Source organism: Microcaecilia unicolor, chromosome 3, assembly GCF_901765095.1.
Source record: "Microcaecilia unicolor chromosome 3, aMicUni1.1, whole genome shotgun sequence".
NCBI classification, from domain to species: Eukaryota; Metazoa; Chordata; class Amphibia; order Gymnophiona; family Siphonopidae; genus Microcaecilia; species Microcaecilia unicolor.
In genome coordinates, this window is record NC_044033.1 from 345,583,139 (window position 1) to 345,605,980 (window position 22,842).

The following is a 22,842-nucleotide window of genomic DNA, read 5'->3' on the forward strand; positions in this document are numbered from 1 at the left end:
GATAGAAGTAGAAGAGGATTCACCAGAGTGAACACTAAAGATGCGGAGGGAGAGGTAGGAAGAGAACCAGGAAAGGACAGAGCCCTGGAATCCAAGTGAGGACAGGGTATCGAGAAGTATGCTGTGATCGACAGTGTCAAAAGCAGCGGAAAGATCAAGAAGAATGAGGATGGAATATTGACCTCTGGATTTAGCCAGTAATAGGTCATTGGAGACTTTAGTAAGCGCAGTTTCGGTTGAGTGGAGAGGGCGAAAACCAGATTGTAGTGGGTCAAGAATAGCATGTGAGGAGAGAAAATCAAGGCAGCGGCGGTGAACAGCACGCTCAAGTAATTTGGAGAGAAAAGGAAGGAGGGAGATGGGTCGGTAATTAGAGGGACAAGTAGGGTCGAGTGAAGGCTTCTTAAGGAGAGGTGTGACCACAGCATGTTTAAAGGCAGCAGGGACAGCTATGATCATTAGCTTCTTATGGGGCAAAGATTCCGCTTCCTCCAAGGTGTGACTGCAGCACACCAACTATTGGGCGTGACATGGTTTGATGATTCCAGCTCCCAGTATGGGGCAGCTTTTGCAGCACTAGCACCTTACATGACACAGGATCTGCAGAACTTGTTCTTGCATTACTCTGCTCTGGTGATGACACCTCCCTTTGGGGCTCAGCAGGCACATCGTATGTGCTGCCGGTGGTATGGCTGGCTCAGAATCGGTTACCGGTTCCCTACATGGTACCTCTGTCAAGCTTCTGTGTCACATAGCATAGCGCAGTTTCGGAGACACTAGCTCCCAGTTTGGACTGGCTTCTGTGACTCCACCTCCCTATATGGCAGGCAGGGCTCAACTTCGGCAGCACCAGCTCCCTGCATGATACAGCTACAGCAGCATCAGCACCCGTCATGTCACAACTACAGTAGCATCAGCCCCTGGTATGGCACAACTACAGCAGTGTCAGCACCCAGCATGGCACAGCTAAATCAGGGCACAACTGTGGGTGCACCAGCTTCCAGCTTGGCGCAACTACAGCAGCACTAGCTCCCTGCATGGCTTAGCTAAAGCAGTGTTATACAAAGCTTAATAAGCGATTACTGTTATATATGCTTTTTTTTTTTTAATATATTTTCTTCTTCAGACCATCAGAGGTAGAACTTAGTTCACTTGTTGTACACCATATCGCAATTTACATATGGTGACATAATTCTCTCTCGTCATCGGTCTCAGATGTTCATGTATATTTTTTTTTAAAGATTTTTGTATTTTCGAAAGTATCTTATACATGTATTCATAAGGAGATAAAATCCTTTTACTTAGCTTTAAAGTCTCGATGTCTTATCAGACTGAAAGGTGGGGCTGCATACCTACACGTGTTTCGCCAGAAAAGCTTTATCAAGGTATGCCCCTTTGTGTCTCAGTACCGAGTATCAACTATTCATACCCCGTCAGCCAAGCTTTGAATAACACAGGAAATTCGGATTACTGATAATACGTCGTATCTAGTGGGCATTTATTGAATCTTTTGAAAGGCGTTAGCTAAAGCAGTGCCAGCTCCCTGCAGGGCTCCATTTGACAGTGCTAGCTCCTTACAGGGTTCAGTTGTGGTAGCATTTACTTCCTGTTTGGCGCAGGTAAGCGGGCTTGACACAGCTGCTGCGAGCCTGCCACTGACTTACCACAGCTTCTGTAGCTCCAGCTATTAGGCGGCCAAGCTTAAGTGCTGCTGGTCCTCGACATGACAGGACTTCCCTGGCGCCACCCTTTCATATGGCACCGCCTCATCGAGGCGCATTGTCAGCAGCACTACTCTCTGGAATGGCACTGCTTCTCCAGCAACAGTTCATGGTTGCATAGCACACCTTTGACAGTGGCCAGCATCTTGGGGGGTAGTGTCTCCTGTTCCCATGCCTACAGGCAGGGTACATGCCTCGCTTCAGTGGTGCCAGTCTACTGCATACCATAAACCCCGCACCTGTAGCGAGCTGCAGGAACACACCGGGTTGCACGTTTATATTTGTTGCGAGTTTGATTTAATCGCAAAATTTTGGACCAGCAAAGTCAAAGCAATTTACAACTAAGAACTAAACAAAAAGCAGGAAAAGAACCACATTAAAATGGACAGGAAAGAACACATGCACACAAGAAATACTACACTAATCCATTAAAAAAAAAAGGCATTGAAAATCTAGAAATCAGAAATTCCTTATGTAATTCCATTGATCGTGCAGTCAGCCCTATATCCTGGAAAAGGCAGCAGAAAAGGGATGTTTTTTCAACTTGGTTTTAAATTTCTTGTACAAATTTTCCAAACAAAGTCCCAGAGGCAGACTGTTCCAAAGGGAAGGGGCCAAGAAGAAAAAAACTCAGTGGCACTTTGACTCCCAGTGAGCCTTGGCAGAGGAAGGAAGGACTCAGTAGACCACGGGTCCATATGACTGACCGGGAGAATGTCATCTGCATAAATATACCAAAGACTGAATCAGGGTGGCCAGAAGACTTAAGAAAATATTAGAGAAGCGGAAAAAGAATCAGTCCCTGGGGGAAGCCACAGGAAAGTTAAGTGCCGTTTGAATATCTGAGCCTGTCCTGTCCAGTTAAATTCGCTTGAATATCAACCCCTTAATGTATTGCATTTTAGATATTTATTGATTTTTTTTTAAATTTACAATTTACATCAAAGAAAAAGACCTTGAACAGAAATTCATAAATTTCACTAGATAATTAAAACATCATTTACAGAAGTATATATGAACATAATATTACATAATGCAGTCTTCAAAAAAGGAGGGAGGAAAACCAAGGAAAGTCTCCACGAGAAGCTGGATTACATCAAATATAAAAGGAAACAGCAGAAACCTGGCACTATTGATGCAAAAATAACTGAAAAGGGACTAAGATAAGCTTGTGGAGATCATGGAAACTCCATTATCTGCCAAGAAAAATTGTAATTGAGCTGGTTCATAGAAAATATACCATAGAATACAAAACATTTACATGGACAGCGTAATTAAAACACAGCTCCCATAGCATATTTATTGATTTTTAAAAGCAATAGAAATGTGCCTGGCAATTCATGATTTTTGTTCATGTTTTTTTATTAGGAACTTGAGCAAGAACTCGCTGAACAGAAGAATCTACTTCGATCTGTTGCAAGCCGTGGAGGAAAAATTCTGACCCAACATACAGTTGTAGATGGGTTGAGTATCATGTCTGTGTAAACAACAGTTTTTTCAGTAATAGAGCCTGAGATGCTTATTTTCGAAGCAGATGGACGCCTCAAAATGTCTTTAAAAAACCCCCATCCATCTGCTAAAAATGTCTAAATCCTGATTTTGCAAAGTCAGAATTTGAACTTTTCACTCTGTAGTTCATCCAAATAATAAAGGGGCATGCTGTGGGCAGGTTTTGGGCAGGACTAGGGTAGACCCAAAAGTAGGACCTCCAACAGCGATTTTCGAACTGGAGGAAACATTCATGTGTAAAAAGAAGGGTGTTTTTAACGACCTGTTTCTGTCACGTCCAAGTTACAAAAAGATGCTCTGATTGAGCTGCTGACCATTGGAGTGATTCAGGTAGGACCCCTCCTTAATCCCTCATCCCAAGTGAAACCAGAAAGGAAAACTAGGCTCTGTCAGTTGCAGGTATTATGGCCATTCTAAACAAAGCTGCAAGCAGGTCAGAGGAGTATCCTAGTGGTAAGTGCAGTGGACTGTAAACCAAGTGACATAGGTTCAAATCTCACTGTAACTCTATAAATTGTTTTTTTTTGTGAGGCTCCCTCCAGGAACAGAAAAATACCTACTATGCCTGAATGTACACCACTTCAATAGCCGTAAAGCTTGTGGGTGTCATATCTTTTGGTATAGTACATATTAAAAAAAAAAAAAAAAGTTACAGTGTGATTTGAACCTGTGTCCCTTGGTTTACAGTCCACTGCACTATCCACCAGGCTCTCCTCTGTTCTGCAAAGATGTCTGTATGGCCATTTTCATAAGAATGCTGTCAAACAGATGTCCCTGTGTCTTGTTTTCCCCTGTTTATAATTTAAACATTTCAGTTTGTAAAATGGTTGTTCAAGATGGACGTCTCCAATATAAGGACAATCTTCCCCATGTATTTTTGAACAAGAAATCTAGACATCTTTCCTGTTCAAAAATTGTTGTGCGATGGATAATTTTTTGGATGTTATAAGCAGGACGTCTCAATTCTAACTTGGATGTTCTTTTGAAAATGCTCCTCCACTCTTCGAACCAAGTTGGCCTGTTCTATATAAACCAGCAAATGCTATATAGTTTATTTTGCTCTACTGTGAGGGTTCTCGCGTACAGGGACTAGGGTTGTTGGTTTATTTATTTGGTCTTGTAAACTGCTGTCCTGTCCCCCCATCCTTTTCCTGTTCCCAGATAATTTTAGCTCCCAAAGCAAGATTTTTCTTATATTCCCCCACCTGCACATCATGTTGCCTGTTGTTCTATTTTCAGTCTATATTGATTGTGACTAAGTATATGTTTGTTTGTTTTTTGAATTTGCAAAGGACAAATATGCTTTTGGATTTGCAGAATATGTCTGATGAAATAACTAACAAAATAAATAGTCCATCTGAAGTGGTGTACAACATAAGGAAAAGAAAAACTAAGATGTTGGATTACTCCTGGTGGAATCCATTTCTTTTTACCCTCCTTTTCATTTTGGGGCAATACGGATTTCCAAACACTTTCAAATAGTTTCACAATTTGAATCTGGAAAAAATTCTGAAGATTCAATGAACCTTACTTTAAAGAAACATAAATACGTGTTCTGTAGCATCCTTCCAGACGGGCACAGATGGGTTATGCATTCCAACCAGCAGATGGAGACTGAGAAGCACTGAGTTCTGAGGCTACCTGTAACTATGCTGTGCAGTCCCCAGAGAGCCAGTTGTTCTCCATCTCCAGCAGATGGTGGATGTGGTAAGCCTGTTCAGTCCTGGTTTTGCTAGTTGCTTAGTGGGACCAATTGGTACTGGGAAATTTAAAGTCAGTTTTGGTTGGGAGAGTGTCTACTATAAATAAAAAAAATAAAAAAAACCTCTTGGCACAAGGCTGTTTCTTCCTGCACTGAACTAGGGCTGAGGTCTGTGGGGGATTCTTTTAATCCAAGGATGCCATAGTCCAGTGGTGGGGACCTTCCCCCTCTTCCCCCACTTTTCTTTGAGGATTGCAGTTTGTGTGCCTCGGCTGGCCTCTGCTTTGCAGCAGAAAGGCATTTTGAAGAGCCATGGGATCTGCCTTGTAGCTTAAAAAAACCCCAAACAAACCTGTCAGCCAGTTCTGTCTTAACTGCCTTCTCCTCCCAGTCCCTTTGCATGTAGGCCATTTCCTGGCTGGACTGGAGCGTTGTTTTATTGTTGGGTTCTGTGCGGCTCTTGAGCAGTCTAGGTCCTAGACTTGCAGCCAGCAGGCAGCCCTGATAAGCTCTGACAAATTGTTCAGCATGCTTGCGGCATGGGGTAGGTTTGGCAGGCATCTATAAATACTGTGCTGGTCCTAGGAACTCTTCTGCATTGGTGCCAGCCGCCCCGAACACAGTAAAACAGAAGAGGCATGACTGAGGCAGGCGGCTCTGGTGACACTGACACGACGGTATCGGGAACTGCTGCCATTTTGAATGCAACGGTGATTTGTTTCCTCCTTGGCCTCTATTAGGCAGAGTCATCTAGAGAATCGAATGACATGCAGGTCTAGTGATGTTGCTGGCTGTGGACTGGCCACAGAGACCATGGTACAGCAATCTAGTGCGTTTGGCGGAGGACCATCTGTTTCGGCTTCCAGAGTCGCCGGATCTATTGCATCAGGGACAAGTGGTGATGGACAGTCTAGCTCCATTCTGTCTTATGGCTTGGCTCTTGAGAGGGTGCGTTTGAGAAAGAGGAACTTCTCTAGTAGAGTGATTGTGACTCTTGAATTCCAGGAAAAGGTCTATCATGCTGGCGTATGTCCGGGTTTGGCATGTTGTCAAAGCTTGATCGGAGTGTCAGATTCTTCCCTTATGATCTTTGGTGGCAAAGTTGTTGGAGCTTTGCAGGATGGCTTGGTCAAAGAACTGGCCTTAGCTTCGCTGATGGTGCAAGTGGTAGCTTTGGCTTGTTTCTGAGGTTTGGTCAAGGGCAAAGCCTTGGTGTCTCATCTGGACATAGTACATTTTCTCTGAGGTGTGCATCTCTTCCATCCTCCACATAGGTCTGCGGTTCCTCCCTGGGATCTTAATCTTGTGTTGCATGTCCTGGTTTCGGCGCCCTTTGAGCCTTGATCAGACTGTTCCTTGAAGACAGTGTTTCTGGTGGCTAGCTTTTTTCTTTTTTTATTCTTTTATATTTATGAATTTTACACTTAAACATTCAAATTTTGAATGCAAATAGAAATTAAACATTCAAATTTTGAATGCAAATAGAAATTAAACATTCAAATATTGAATGCAAATAGAAATACAACACTTAAATCAAGAAAGATCAGCAAAAAGAGCATCAAATCACAGTTAACAAAGAGATCTACTTTAGCTGACAATAGTTGGGATCAAGAAAGGAAACAAATCTAAAAGAAATAAACCAAATTTCACTGAGAGATCGTCAGGTGGATTAGAAGCAGTTGGTTAAGGAAAAGTCTGTGGAAGCTCTTCATTTAGTACTAGATTACCTAGCAATAAGAAAATCCCTGAGCTGTTTTGGGTCAAAAAATAAATAATTAGCACCACCATAAGTCTAAAAACATCTACAAAGACCCTTGGCTTCTTAGCCAAAGAACTTCTTCCTAAGCTGGGTACTTCTAGACAAATCAGGAAATACATGAAAATAAGACTGCAAAACTACTCATTCAAATATCTGAAGTAAAGTCTTAATATTATGTTATGGTTTGCCACCCGCGCAAATGTAATCAGCAGTATAGATCTTCTATTTACGAATTCCATAGATAGATGGAATAGATGATTCAAGGAAGTCAGTTAAATGCAAACTTTTCCCTTGAGGTTTCTCTTGGTCTTCAGCTCCAGGTACACCACTCCCAGACAATGATAAATAGGTTGCCCTCATAATAGGTGGCAAATTATCAACTGAGAATCTCAAGACTTCTTTCAGGTATCTCTTAACCATTTCTATTGATGATATTAAGGAGATCTGGGAAAATTCAAAAACCAAAGATTGTTCCTTCTGCCATTATTTTTTTGATATTCTATTTTTCTCAGTAGTAGTTTTCTTTATTTAATTTGCTGTTCACTCGTATTTTTCACTTAAGACATCTGACTCTCCTGCTGGTCAACCCAAGTTAGCTGCTGGGCTTGTGCTGAAATCTGAGCCATTAACTAAGCTCAGATTTCAGCACAAGCCCAGCAGCTAACTCGAGTTGACCAGTTGGAGAGTCACATGTTTGAAGTGAAAAATATGAGTGAACAGCAAATTAAATAGAAAAATGTGAAACAGATACCTGAACAGATTTATCCATCAACTTTAGAGCTTCCCAGTGCTTAATCGACACTGGTTTATTAGGCAGACACTCCAACACCAAGGAAGGCTGAAGATTTTGCACTCCAGTATGGGGACTTTCCCTCCATCTCACCACATCTGAAGATTCCTCTTCCTTTTGGGAGGACACAGCCAGTGGGGTCCCCTCCAAAGACAATGCCCTAACACACTTCTCCAGTATCTGGCATTCCTCCAACTTCGCTGAGGTAGCTCTTCCAGGTTAGGGCGGCACAGTGTGCTGTATAGAGCTCAACGATGCCACTTCCAAACTACGATAATTCAAAAAACAGAGAACACAGATCTTCCACATAATTGAACAGACCGCGAGTTTTATTATTCTTAAAGGCACTTTGAATGTGACCATCTTTTATATTTGTTTTGCTGGCTCTAAAGAACCCCTGATGAAGGCTTTCTATGTTGAAACATGGCTCATGTTGGGTTCCTGTTACAGCACATCTCTTTTGAAGAATAAACTTTGGTCTTCTTGTACACTGTGGCTGGCTTATTCCACTCTTTTTGCAGTCCTTCCAAACTATGCCCTACAGAACTCGTGGGGCCACCCAAAGCTGCCAAATCCACCAAAATGGTGCAAGTGGTTGACAAGTCCAGCGTCAACTGGACCATCCTGAGGAGCTTGCCCGAACCTGAGGGGTAGGTTCGCTGCTTAGCTTCCCTTTTCCCTATTTCAGCATCAGTTCGGGAGTGCTCCCCATGAGCAACTGCACCAGATGTCCTCTCAAGGTACCATCTTGGTCCCCTGGTGACTATCTTTTCTGCAAGGAGAATTTTGGAGTTGCAGGCTCTATCATAAGCAGCTTTTCCTGTTGTTGTCCAAGGAAAAAGTGGTCCTGCAGCCGCATTCTTGTTAATCAGTTAGTGGTTTTTGCTGGTGTTGGTTTACCCTTCGGGTTCCTCAGATCAGTGGAGGTTGCATTTGTTGGACATTTGGAGGGTACTCCACATTTATTTGTGTAGAATACAGGAATTTTGACGGTTAGACAGGCAGGCTGTCCTGATTGGTGTTCATCGTCAAGGGGAGGCTGCTTCTAAGGCCTTGATTGTCCAATAGATCAAGGAGGCAGTTGTTTCAGCATATATTCTCAAAAGCAGGCCCGTCCCCTTACAGCTGAAGGCACATTCTACTAAGGATCAGGTGTCCTCGTGGGCAGAGTTCTCTTGTTCCCCCTCTGGACATTTGTAGAGCAGCTGTCTGGTCTTCCTTGCATTCCTTTGCACGCCATTACCGATTGGATGTGCAGACCTGTCAGGATGTGGTTTTTGGGGCAAGAGTCTTAGACGTGGGGCTTCTGGGGTCCCTCCTGTAATGGACACTACTTTGGTACTTCGCATCTGTCCTGGTGTGGAGGGATGCTATGGAAGGCTAAATTAGGTTTTACCTGCTAATTTGCTTTCCTTTAGTTGCTCCAGAGTAGCACATTCCCCACCCAGGTGTTCTCTTCAGTGATCAATTTTGTATATAGTTTATATGGGCCAGTAGTTGTTCAGACTTTGGGGGGGGGGGGGGGTAGTTATATTTTGCTCTCTTTGGTTTTAGAGTTGGTGCAAAAGAAAAAAAGCAGCACCACAAAAGGGCATACAAGTCTAAAAGATAATGGCTGAACAAGCACTATCTGCAGCACCACTGAGGCCTGCAGTTTAGCGCTGAGAGGGATGGGGCTAGCTTGACTGCTATTTTCTACTTGGCTATACAGAAGTCAGTGGTTCTCAGTCTCCGTCTGCTGGTTGGAGTGCATAATCCATCTGTGCTAGTCTGGAGGGACTAAAAGAAAGCTAAATAGTCTTTTGGATCAGTTAGTATAGAGGTTTGAGGGCTGTGTTGTCTTAGTGTGCTATTCATTTTTCACATATATTTACCATATTTTTCATAGTACTCTTTCACTGTACAGATCATTGTGTCACATTGGTAGTAAAACTTTGCTTTAGCACACACAGGGAAATATTAACTTATTTAGCAGAACAATAGAGGAGATGCCTGTGCTGCAACTTTTCTGTAGACAACTGTTTTCCAGTGCTGTCATTCCAGCATCCTTGAGAGCTCTGAAGTAATAATAAAAATGTGTACACATGTATACACTCTGTTAGTTTTCAAATGCAAACCAAAATATATTGATTCCTCTGTTTTTTTTTCTTGTATTTGTAATACCTGCTTTCACCGAATAGTGAGAGGCCTGATACGTTGTCCCAGGAGCTCAGCTTGGAAGGTGAGAAACCATCAGCAGAGGGACAGATGAGAATGAAATGGGAAAGCCTTCATCAGGAGCTGAGCACAAAGGAGAAACTAATGCAGAACGCTTTGCAGCAGGAGCCAGAGCAACCGGTAGCTTTTCTCTTTTCTTTGCTGTGTATACTCCACTAATTTAACAATAAATAATTTATGGTGAGAATACTAAAAGGAAACTTTAAAACAATACAGGAGCACAAGACCTTTGAAGTCAAAATGATTAAATATTTTGACACCCATCAGACAGGACTTAACAAAGATCTGGGTTTTCTAGCCCATTATAAACCATGAAATTCCACTTCTCTGTCACCCTCTGATCACCATGCATATCTCCCTTTCCCTCATCCTCTCAGCCCTCTCTGTTTCTCACCTAACCCACCCCTCCCTCATCCTTTCAGACTGTCAATGAAATACTTTGATGTTTCACTTATATATGTTGTTACTTATCAAAATTTGCTTATTTCTGATGAAGAAGGGCTACCTTCGAAAGCTAATCAAAAAATGTATTAAGTTAGTCCAATAAAAAAGGTATCATCTTATTTTCTTTTCTATGTTTTCTTTTATTCTATTTCTATTGAGCACCTTTAAAAGTGGACTAATACGGCTACCACATCTCTTTACAATAAATAAAAAAAAAAGCTGGATTCTAACATGTGGGTTAAGCATCTTGCCAAACTGAGGCCTATATATGAGCTGTGCGGTAGTGTACTGATACATCAAGGTGTGGTAAAGGGCAATCTTTTACCGCACTTTGATGAATACATCATTATCATTAAACATCTCTCCTTACAGTTGCTGTATCCAGGATGCAGCAGGCCAGGAAAAGCTGTAAACCACTAACAAATCAAAGAAGTGTGTAGGAAGCCAAATTTACTGTTATTTGTACGGAAATTTCACACAAATTAATTTTGGATTCTTATTATAAGCATTCTTCTTCTAGTTTTGTAAATCATAAATCTTTTATTTGAGTGTTCTCTGCTGTCTATATTGTTGTATTGTACTGATTTATCATATTTCTGTTATATGATTATTCTGCAGTGTTGTTAAGTGCGTATATTTTTATTACTGTTTCATATTAGTCCTATTATTAGGTTTAATTTTGCCATTTTTGTACTTACCTCTTGTATTTATGTTTATGGTCATTTTATTATTGTTATGCAGTTAACAAAACTAAGTTGAACTGTACTGCTGTAGAGCGCCTTGAGTGAATCTATTCATAAAGGCGGTTAATAGGTCCCAATAAACAAAGTAGTTTATGACTGAACCAGAGACAGAGTTTCATGAATGTTGCCTTAAACCCACCTGAGAAGTGGCAGCTTTGACTGGAAGCTCAGATCTACAAGTATGTGTGCATGCACATACTTTCCAACAGTAGTTACACTATGATCTGTGTTCCCAATAAGGCAGAGCTCCCATGGTCTGCCTCTTCAGGCTAAATGCTTGCATTTGGATTTAATCAATCATCTTTCCAACCTTGTACTCAAGGACAATTGTATTTCAGGTACAGTAAGTGTCTCCTTATCCCTGTTGGGCTTACAATCTAATACTGTATCTGAGGCAAGGAAAGTTGTGCATGTTCAATGCCACAAGGAACATCAGTGGGAGAAGCAGATCTGAATCCCACCTTCCTAGTATTCAGCCCACTACTCCAACCACTGGCTGATGCTTCAGCTTTCTTTGAATACTTTTAAAACAAATAGGAAGAAATATTTTTTCACTCAAATAATAGTTAAGCTCTGGAACTTGTTGCCAGAGGATGTGATAACATCAGTTAGCATACCTGGATTTAAAAAAAGGTTTGGACAAGTTCCTGGAGGAAATGTCCGTAGTCTGTTATTGAGATAAACATGGGGGAGGCCACTGCTTGCCCTGGGATAAGTAGCATGAAATCCTGCTACTATTTGAGATTTTGTTTGGTACTTGTGACCTGAATTGGCCACTCTTGGAAACAGGATACTGGGTTAGATGAACCATTGGTCAGACCCAGTATGGCTATTCTTATGTTCTTATAAAACATATATATTGTATGTTTATTGGTATACCGGCAGAGAAAGAAGCAATGAAAATTGCTTTCCCCTTTGAGTTTAAATGTGCTCATACTGTTTGACAGTTTGGATACTTTTCCCCATACCAAAAATAGGTGGGGGGGAGAGAGAGCATGTCGTATGCACGGAAGATAGTGAAACAGATTTGAATGAACATATGCAAGTCATGTGAGCATATTTAATTTTGAGTGATTTGTGCACAGATTTTGTCCCTGCTGAAAAGCAGCTGCAAAGTCTGCAGGCACAATTTTCAAAGTGAAACTCTATGTAGGATTTCCCTTTGAAATAAGCTTGCAGGACTGGGGGGGTTTAAAAAATGCCTCAGGGGATGAAACTCATAAAAAATGAGATCTGAAGAAATCCATCTTGCTTCCCCCACAGAAGGAATGGTGCAGGAAAGTTTTCTTTTCCAGGTACCTCCCTTCCTTTGCTGTTTGCACTTTGTTGGTTTAATATACTCTGCTCCTTCTTGAAAGACGAGGGATCTTGAAATACATGTGGCTCTGCTGAGGAAAGAGTAATTATGCGTGCCTTACAAAATAAAATTATCTTCTTTTTGAACTTTGTGAACACTGTTGATGCAAACAAAATCTTCATTCCTGCAATAACTACTGTTCTCATTATAGATGTACAGCAGGACAAACAGATTAATGTCCGGGGAGCCTTTGTATAAAGATGAGACTCAAACAGAAGATAAATCATCTGTCACATCTTTCCTGGACAGACTGAGCCAGGCATTTGAGGAGGTCTCATGTGAGGTACAGGGAAATTTCACTGTTCTTTTTTCTACTTAGGACTAAATTCTATAAGTGGCACCAAAAAAAAAAAAGCGCTTAGCGCTATTTAAACAGTGCTCAAAGTTAGGCGCTGTTTATATAGTAGTGCTTACTGCTGGGATCTGCAAATACTTTTAGGGCATGATCATTTATACCAATTCCACTCTGGTGTAAATCCACACACCTAAATTAGGTGCAAATCCCCCTAATTCTCTAACAGAATGCATAAATTATGGGAACTACTACTACTACTACTATTTAGCATTTCTATAGCGCTACAAGGCGTACGCAGCGCTGCACAAACATAGAAGAAAGACAGTCCCTGCTCAAAGAGCTTACAATCTAATAGACAAAAAATAAAGTAAGCAAATCAAATCAATTAATATGTACAGGAAGGAGGAGAGGAGAGTAGGTGGAGGCGAGTGGTTACAAGTGGTTACGAATCAAAAGCAATGTTAAAGAGGTGGGCTTTCAGTCTAGATTTAAAGGTGGCCAAGGATGGGGCAAGACGTAGGGGCTCAGGAAGTTTATTCCAGGCGTAGGGTGCAGCGAGACAGAAGGCGCAAAGTCTGGAGTTGGCAGTAGTGGAGAAAGGAACAGATAACAAGGATTTATCCATGGAGCGGAGTGCACGGGAAGGGGTGTAGGGAAGGACGAGTGTGGAGAGATACTGGGGAGCAGCAGAGTGAGTACATTTATAGGTTAGTAGAAGAAGTTTGAACAGGATGCGAAAACGGATAGGGAGCCAGTGAAGGGTCTTGAGGAGAGGGGTAGTATGAGTAAAGCGACCCTGGCGGAAGACGAGACGGGCAGCAGAGTTTTGAACCGACTGGAGAGGGGAGAGGTGACTAAGTGGGAGACCAGCAAGAAGCAGATTGCAGTAGTCTAAACGAGAGGTGACAAGGGTGTGGATGAGGGTTTTGGTAGAGTGCTCGGAAAGAACGCCCATGATCCTCCCATGACCACGCCCACTTTTTGGATTCACCTGTAAAAATATGCACACGTAAATCCAAATTGAAGCCAATTTGCACCGATAATTGTTACGGTCCAATTATCGGCACTATTTGGCTTGTTATTCAATTAAATTGTGTGCGCAAATTGGGCGCATTACAAAATTTGCATGCGGCATTTATAAAATGTGGGGGTTAATATGTGAAGCAGTTCTTATTGTCTTATGGCAGCTTCTAACTTTGAGCGTGAATCAGCTTCTCTAAGTGGTAGGAGGTGGTCAGCACACCTATAAATTAATGATACTCTGTCTAGCAGATATGCATGAGATTCCCCGCTAATTTTCCTTTAAAGTCTCAATCTCAGAATATTAGATTGGTTAAATCTTACTTTCTTTTTTACTCAGCCTGGAGATACAGAGAAGAAGAGTCTTCCCTTAGAACAGAATTTGTATGATGCCGTTTCTGCCACCTCTACTTGGCTAGATGGTGTAGAGGAATGCCTGTTCGTTGCCACTGCCCTTCAGCCGGAGGAAACTGAAACATGTCTGTACCGCCAGGAGGTAATTTTTGAGATGGAATGTCAGAATATAAAGCAGTGGCACACAGTACATGCATGGTGTCATTACTAAATTCGGCTGTAAACATCTCCCCATCCTTCAATATTTCTACTAGAAGAGAAGGCAGATTTCCACACCTGATCTGTCCTTCCCAAATAAAGTTGTTGTTATAGGAAGAAATAGTTATATCACGCACTTTGTTTAAAATGAATTTTCTAATGCTGGGCCATGAATCAGTATTGTACAAGAGGGGTAGGAAACCGTAGCCAGCTGTTCATCATGCATTATACTATAAATTAGTGCCAAAGAAATTTCATGACCAACTGTAAATTTAGTTTCTGAAGTGCATTTGCTGATGTACAGTATTTGTTTTCATATACTGTTAAGTAAATTTAAGGGGGAAGTTAACATGGGCTACCGTTAAGGCGTGTTATTTTACTGTTAGCCCCAGTTATTAGTAACTAGGTCTCATTTCCTAAAATGGGTCCTGTGCCAAAATAACACCAGTTAAACGGTAAAATACATTGTAATAGTAGTCCACATTGATAACTGTGCCCCTTAGTGTTTTATGATTGATCCAGATAGTATGGAAAATTAAAGTCCTCTGCAGAAATATTTTGTAAAAATAAAAAAAATCTGCAGCACATGTAAGTCTACCAACATTTCTGTGGGCTTTAATCATATTCTAGATAATTTGCCTGTCTGATAAAAGGTTAGTTGGTCTCCATCCGCTCTTGACCTGTCTCATAGAACTGTCAACTTTGATTTTATTTACTAATCTCTGTGGAATTATTTTGTGGTTTTCCATTGTTAAGAACTCAGCTGAATCCTTTAGCTCATTTCATTTAGACCAAGTGCTATTGTAAAATGTTAGGTTATAGAGAACATTTCAAACCCATTTACCTGGGTAAGGATAATTTCTCTGAGGATGAATAGAATAGTACTCCTCACAAATGGGTGATATATTCATTTGATTTAGTTGAGTCTGTACTTGCTTGTTTGCCTCAGATATAATAAATGGAGTCCATGGATGGATCACATTCTAAGAAGCTTCTAGAGCTTTATTCCTGCTCTTTCCAAGTATGCTGAAGATATAAGCTGTGTCAAGGAAATTATAACATATAAAAAGCTAAGAAGAAAGATTGCTGGTGTATAACAGGAGGAGTCTTGACTGCCAGACTGACAGCACAGCTTGCTGCTTTGTGCTCTGAGAACATTGTGGTGGTAGGCAGAGTGGGCTGAGACAACACTTCAGCTGGAAAGGGGAGTGTGCAAGGGAAACGGAAGCCTTGTTGGAGTGCATCACGTGCTGCTCTTGTTATGGCGGCCGGTGGGGCAGTTCAGGTCAGTTTGTTTCTGCCGCAGTGGGGCATTCAGACCACATTGGAGCACACGCGGAGGTGCAGTCAGAGGCTGTTGGTTTTAGATTTCTCAGGTGCAAGTATTTTCTCACCACATTAAGAATCCAGTGATCTGATGTTATTTGGGTCCACTTCTCAAAGAAAATTGATTTCTATCCTTTCCATTAAGGAGGTGACCAACAACCCTCTAGAGGCCCCAGGGACCTTTAAGCCCTGGCCAACTTCTTTTCTATCAGAGCTGAAGGGTATTAACTAAGACTGAAACAAAGGTTGCTTGAGTGGAGCAGGCCTTGCATAGTCAGTAAGGCTGTGCCTCCCAGATATTTTGGACTTATTTTTCAGGCACTTCTGAGTCTTAGCCTCCTATTTATCCTCTACCACCTTTCTAAGTCTTCACAGAACAATAGCTTCCCTCTAAAGGGAATCTTGCTCAGCCAGATTTTGAAAGCTGTATCTACTGCCCAATTCCTGAGCCACAACAGATGCTTAGCTGAAAACAAGACCACCATGGTCCTGTTAGATGTCCAAATAAATTGTACAAGGCGCCTGCCACATAAACCAGACCAGCCTCCAGATTTGCTGGTTCCTGAGGATCCTGGTGTTCTTTCTCTTGCGACTCCACCTGAGACTGCTTCCCCCATTGTAAACAGGCTCTGCAACAGACAGTTGCTTGTAGCTTCAGTTCTGCATTGTTGAAAGGTTGTTTCAACAAGGTTTACAGCTTGCAGTCCTGCATATCCTTCTAAACCATGCAGTCCTCCACCAGTATGGTGGTCTTCTTTGTCACTACTGTTATCAACTTCTGACTACTTCAGCTTCTCCCGTTTCTTTTGGAGCCAAAGGATATAATTTACCCATGGCTAGCAACCCAGAGCATTCCACTCTACTGATATGAACATCATTATTGCCCAGTGAACAGAAAGAGCTTTAGTGGGTTTCTTTATCATTATCGTCACCCTTCTCTGCACCTTTTCTAATTCCACTATATCTTTTTTTAGATGCGGTGACCAGAACTGAACACAATCTTTGAGGTGCGGTCGCACCATGGAGCGATACAAAGGCATTATAACATCCTCATTTTTCTTTTCCATCCCTTTCCTAATAATACCTAATATTCTATTTGCTTTCTTAGCCGCCGCCGCAGCACACTGAGCGGAAGGTTTCAACGTATCATCAACGACGACACCTAGATCCCTTTCTTGGTCTGTGACTTCTAACATGGAACCTTCATTACATAGCTATAATTTGGGTTCCTCTTCCCCACATGCATCACTTTGCACTTGTTCACATTAAACGTCATCTGCCATTTAGACGCCCAGTCTCCCAGTCTCGTAAGGTCCTCTTGTAATTTTTCTCAATCCTCTTGCGATTTAACAACTTCGAATAACTTTGTGTCGTCAGCAAATTTAATTACCTCACTATTTACTCCCATATCTAGGTCATTTATAAATATGTTAAAAAGTAGTGGTCCCAGCACAGACCCCTGGGGAACCCCACTATCTACCCTTCTCCATTGAGAATACTGACCATTTAACCCTACTCTCTGTTTTCTATCTTTTAACCAGTTTTTAATCCACAATAGGACACTACCTCCTATCCCATGATTCTCCAATTTCCTTTGGAGTCTTTCATGAGGTACATTGTCAAATGCCTTTTGGAAAGTCCAGATACACAATATCAACCAGCTCACCTTGTTTGTTCACCTCTTCAAAGAAATGTAATAGATTGGTGAGGCAAGATTTCCCTTCACTAAATCCGTGTTGACTTTGTCTTATTAATCCATGCTTTTGAATATGTTCTGTAATTTTGTTCTTTATAATAGTATCTACCATTTTGCCCGGCACCGACGTCAGGCTCACCGGTCTATAATTTCCCGTATCTCCTCTGGAACCTTTTTAAAAATTCGGCGTTACATTGGCCACCCTTCAATCTTCTGGTAACTCACTCGATTTTAAAGATAAATTACATATTACTAACAATAGTTCCACCAGTTCATTTTTCAATTCTATCAGTACTCTGGGATGAATACTGTCTGGTCCAGGAGATTTGCTACTCTTCAGTTTGTCAAATTGCCTCATTACATCCTCAGGTTTATAGAAATTTCATTCAGTTTCTTCGACTCTTCAGCTTTGAATACCATTTCTAGCACAGGTGTCTCTCCCAAATCTTCCTCGGTGAAGACCGAAGCAAAGAATTCATTTAATCTCTCCGCTATGGCTTTGCCTTCCCTGATTGCCTCTTTTACCTCTCAGTCATCTAGCGGCCTAACCGATTCTTTTGCCAGCTTCTTGCTTTTAATATACCTTACTTTGTGTTTTTGCCTCCAACGCAATCTTTTTTTCAAAGTCCCTCTTTGCCTTCCTTATCAACGCCTTGCATTTGACTTGACATTCCTTATGCTGTTTCTTATTATTTTCAGTCGGTTTCTTCTTCCATTTTCTGAAGGATTTTCTTTTAGCTCTAATAGCTTCCTTCACATTTCTTTTTAACCATGCCAGCTATCATTTGGTCTTCCGTCCTCCTTTTTTAATACGCAGAATATATTTGGTCTGGGCTTCCAGGATGGTGTTTTAGAACAGCATCCATGCCTGATGTAAATTTTTGACCCTTGCAGCCACTCCTCTAAGTTTTTTTTTCACCATTATTCTCATCTTATTATAGTCTCCTTTTTGAAAGTTAAACGCTAACGTATTGGATTTCCTGCGTATACTTACTCCAGAGCTAATATCAAATCTGATCATATTATGATCACTGTTATCAAGCGGCCCCATCACCAATACCTCCCGCACCAGATCATACACTCCACTAAGGAATAGGTCTAGATTTTTTCCTTCTCTTTTTGGCTCCTGTACCAGCTGCTCCATAAAGTAGTCCTTGATTTCGTCAAGGAATTTTACCTCCCTAGCATGCCCTGATGTTACATTTACCCAGTCAATGTTGGGGTAATTGAAATCAAGCAAAATCACACCTTCCTACCTTATGTATAACGTGTTTGAAAGTAACAATGGCGCCCCCAAGGTGAAAAAAATTAAAATAAAAAAAGTGGAGAAAAAAAAGACATCAGATCACTCGGAAACACCTCTTTGTCAAAGGACACACCTTTTGTATAATGAGGGAACCGTATCAGTCATGTGTCTTCAAAAAAAACTCCACAAAACTATTTTCACACTAGCTTGGCCATGTACTCTACAAACACTTTTAAAGGAGACATAAATAACACATTTCCCAAAACTTTGTGTTATTTATGTCTCCTATCTGTTAATGCTGTGGTACAAAGTTCAAGTTTTAAAACTAGGGGGAAAGAGTATGGAGATTAGTTGGTAAAGTTTGCTTGTGGGTATCACTTTGTGTAATGTCTTTTGGAGAGTGTGTGATTAGTGATAGTGCTAGAGAGGACCTTAGTGTCATCCTATTCTTCAGGTACTCAAGGCCATTTCCTTTAAGGGCCTTGAAGATCAGACATAGAGTTTTAAAATTAGCGCTGTACTGTACTGGTAGCCAGTGAAAATTTTGCAAAAATGGTGTGATGTGGTTATGTGGAGGAGTGGCCTAGTGGTTAGGGTAGTGGATTTTGGTCCTGGGGAACTGAGGAACTGAGTTTGATTCCCGGCAAAGGCAGCTCCTTGTGACTTTGGGCAAGTCACTTAACCCTCCATTGCCTGCCGCATTGACCCTGCCATGAGTGGGAAAGTGCGGGGTACAAATGTAACAACAAAAAAAAAATGTCACCTGCAACCTTCTATGAGTCTTGCTGCAGCATTCTGAATCAGTTGGAGCTGGTGCAGGCCCTTTGTAGTCAGACCATTGTATAGTTCATTGCAGTAATCCAATCTTGATGTTAACATGATATGCACAACTGGGATAAGATTTACCTTCTCAATGCAAGGAGAGAGGCAGCGTAGCTGTCGCAATTAGTAGAAGCAGCTCTTGAAGATTGCTTGGAAGTGGGGAATCAGAGTAAGTGTTGAATCTAACTGTATTCCAACGTTCCTGACTTGGAGTTTGAGGGGGAGTTAGTACTTCTCAAAAGAGATTTTGATGTCAGATAGGGACCTAGAGAAGCTTGGTGACTAAATAGAACATATTCCCCTTTTTGAGCTTCAGTTGTGCATTTTTTGTCCTTTTGCAAGAAGGCCTTGAAAAGGGTTTAGTGGTTGGTTCCTTGAAGGTTCAGGTGTGGCACCTGCATGTTTTAAGGGTCATCTGAAAAGTTTGCCCTTGTTTTCACAACCTGATATGATCCACTTCTCAAAAGGAGTTCTCTCACCCTGTGTCTCTAGTGTGTCAAACTTTCCAGCATGGAATCTGGTGCTTCAGTGTTTGGGTCTTTCTTGTCACCTTTTGAGCCATTAGAAAAGGTGACCCTGGAGAATCTTATGTTGAATTTATTTATGGCTATTTGTTTAGCAATACAATCTGAGCTACAGGTGCTTTCTTGTCAGGAACTGTTCTTGCATTTTACAGAAGCTGGAGTTTTCATCTAAATGGTTCCTTCATTTTTGCTATGGGTAGTTTCAGCCTTTCACATCAATCATGTGTTGATGTTACCATCATTTTGGTGAGAAGACTGTGGTGATTAATTCTGTCCTCTCTATCTGTTGGATGTTTAGTGGGTCCTTATGCATTACTTGAAGGTAATCAATGATTTTGTTGAATGTTGGAGCAAAGAAAGTTAAAGTGGCCTCAAGCTACCATTACCCACAGGCTTAAGGAAACAGCCTTTTTGGATTATATTCTCAAGGTTCAGGACCTGTCTAAAAGCCTCAAGGTGCACTCAACCAGAGGTTTAGCATTTTCATGGGCAGAGTTGTATGCAGTGTCTCCTGTAGATACTTGTAATGTTCATCTTTTCATTCTCTCTAAGACCAAGTTAGCTGGATGTTTTTGTCAGGGGAAAAAAGTAATCTTTGGTGCAGGAGTGCTTAGAGCATGGGTTTCAGAATCCCACCCAGTTTGAGGAGTGCTTTTCACAATCTAGTGGTTCAAGACTGGGCTGATGGATGGTAAGGAAAGAAAACTTTTGTCTTGCCTGTTAATTTTCTTTCTTTGAATCATACAAACAAGTCTAGATTCCCACCTCAGAAGTGTTGAATTGCTATCTGATTCTTGTTCCTGAAGAAAGTAACTTTTTGAGGGATCTGGTTCACTCTGATTTATGGCTGTTTTCAGCTCTGAATTTCGACTGATCTGGATGTTTGGAGAGTTTTCTCACATGTTGTCATCCTGTGTCCATCCACTGGTTGATGGGCATAATCCATTGGTTCTGAATTGGTCTGGTACCATTTAAGGAAAGAAAATTTAGCAAATAAAACCATTTTCCCATTACCTGACATTTTTTAAAGTACACATGCCATTTTGCTCCCATTTGATCGCCTACATAATAGTAATAGATGCAGAGTAACTGGGCATTGTAGCATATATACTTGGCTGAAATATACATACGCTACAAATGTCATTTATTACCAATGATGCCAGTCTGTTTAAAATTGGTCTTAGCGTTCAAAGACATTAACTGGGTAAGATGGCCTGAGTGAAAATTGCCCTCAAACATGGCTCAAAGTTTGCATGGTTACATGATTTTTAGCAGAATTAAAAATAATCATTCCTGGAGTCTTGCTTCAGTCTTCCCAACTAGAGGCATAAAATATCAAGTGTTAGAGTCTGGTACTGATATTCAAAGCAAATTATATGTTCAGTGGCAGTCAGCGAATACATCGTTTGCTTATCCATAAATTTTGATAACTTAATGGATAATATTAGGCCGTTTAAATCACTAACTTTCCCTGTGATAATTTTTAAACTGAAAATATGCACATACTTTTACTTTGAAAAACATGCAAAGTGCATGCACACTTTTCATCAAAGCAGGTGGTTTAAAATTACTTTTTGTTTCCTGCTCTCAAATATATTTTGAAAATATGTATTTTGCATATACCAGGTTCTTGCCAAAGATATTAAAGAGATGACAGAAGAGATGGATAAGAACAAAAATCTGTTTTTCCAAAACTTTCCTGCAAACACTGATAACCAAGAGGTGATTGAAGACACAATGTGCTGTCTGCTGGGGAGACTGAACTCACTGGAATCGGTAGTGAACCAGCGGTGCCATCAGATGAAGGACCGACTCCAACAACTAAAAACTTTTCAGGTATTCTCTTTGCTCTCATTTTGTTTGAACTGTGGGGTCTGTGCTAAAAAAATGCTTAAGGATATTTGTTCAATCTGTAATTGTATTGTACAAAAACACAATCCGTGAGCATACAGTGGGGGAAATAAGTATTTGATCCCTTGCTGATTTTGTAAGTTTGCCCACTGACAAAGACATGAGCAGCCCATAATTGAAGGGTAGGTTATTGTTAACAGTGAGAGATAGCACATCACAAATTAAATCCGGAAAATCACATTGTGGAAAGTATATGAATTTATTTGCATTCTGCAGAGGGAAATAAGTATTTGATCCCCCACCAACCAGTAAGAGATCTTGCCCCTACAGACCAGGTAGATGCTCCAAATCAACTCGTTACCTGCATGACAGACAGCTGTCGGCAATGGTCACCTGTATGAAAGACACCTGTCCACAGACTCAGTGAATCAGTCAGACTCTAACCTCTACAAAATGGCCAAGAGCAAGGAGCTGTCTAAGGATGTCAGGGACAAGATCATACACCTGCACAAGGCTGGAATGGGCTACAAAACCATCAGTAAGACGCTGGGCGAGAAGGAGACAACTGTTGGTGCCATAGTAAGAAAATGGAAGAAGTACAAAATGACTGTCAATCGACAAAGATCTGGGGCTCCACGCAAAATCTCACCTCGTGGGGTATCCTTGATCATGAGGAAGGTTAGAAATCAGCCTACAACTACAAGGGGGGAACTTGTCAATGATCTCAAGGCAGCTGGGACCACTGTCACCACGAAAACCATTGGTAACACATTACGACATAACGGATTGCAATCCTGCAGTGCCCGCAAGGTCCCCCTGCTCCGGAAGGCACATGTGACGGCCCGTCTGAAGTTTGCCAGTGAACACCTGGATGATGCCGAGAGTGATTGGGAGAAGGTGCTGTGGTCAGATGAGACAAAAATTGAGCTCTTTGGCATGAACTCAACTCGCCGTGTTTGGAGGAAGAGAAATGCTGCCTATGACCCAAAGAACACCGTCCCCACTGTCAAGCATGGAGGTGGAAATGTTATGTTTTGGGGGTGTTTCTCTGCTAAGGGCACAGGACTACTTCACCGCATCAATGGGAGAATGGATGGGGCCATGTACCGTACAATTCTGAGTGACAACCTCCTTCCCTCCGCCAGGGCCTTAAAAATGGGTCGTGGCTGGGTCTTCCAGCACGACAATGACCCAAAACATACAGCCAAGGCAACAAAGGAGTGGCTCAGGAAGAAGCACATTAGGGTCATGGAGTGGCCTAGCCAGTC

At 41.5% G+C, this 22,842-nt stretch overlaps 1 protein-coding gene across 1 annotated transcript in view; it reads left to right on the forward strand.

Annotated features, from left to right (window-relative positions):
* The window catches only part of SYNE1 (spectrin repeat containing nuclear envelope protein 1), a 982,166-nt gene that overhangs the window by 710,886 nt on the left and 248,438 nt on the right, over positions 1-22,842 (forward strand). Inside the window, 5 exon segments of the mRNA XM_030198470.1 lie at positions 3,090-3,184; positions 9,662-9,818; positions 12,394-12,525; positions 13,898-14,053; positions 21,350-21,559. Of these exon segments, the coding sequence (XP_030054330.1) occupies positions 3,090-3,184; positions 9,662-9,818; positions 12,394-12,525; positions 13,898-14,053; positions 21,350-21,559 (750 nt within the window).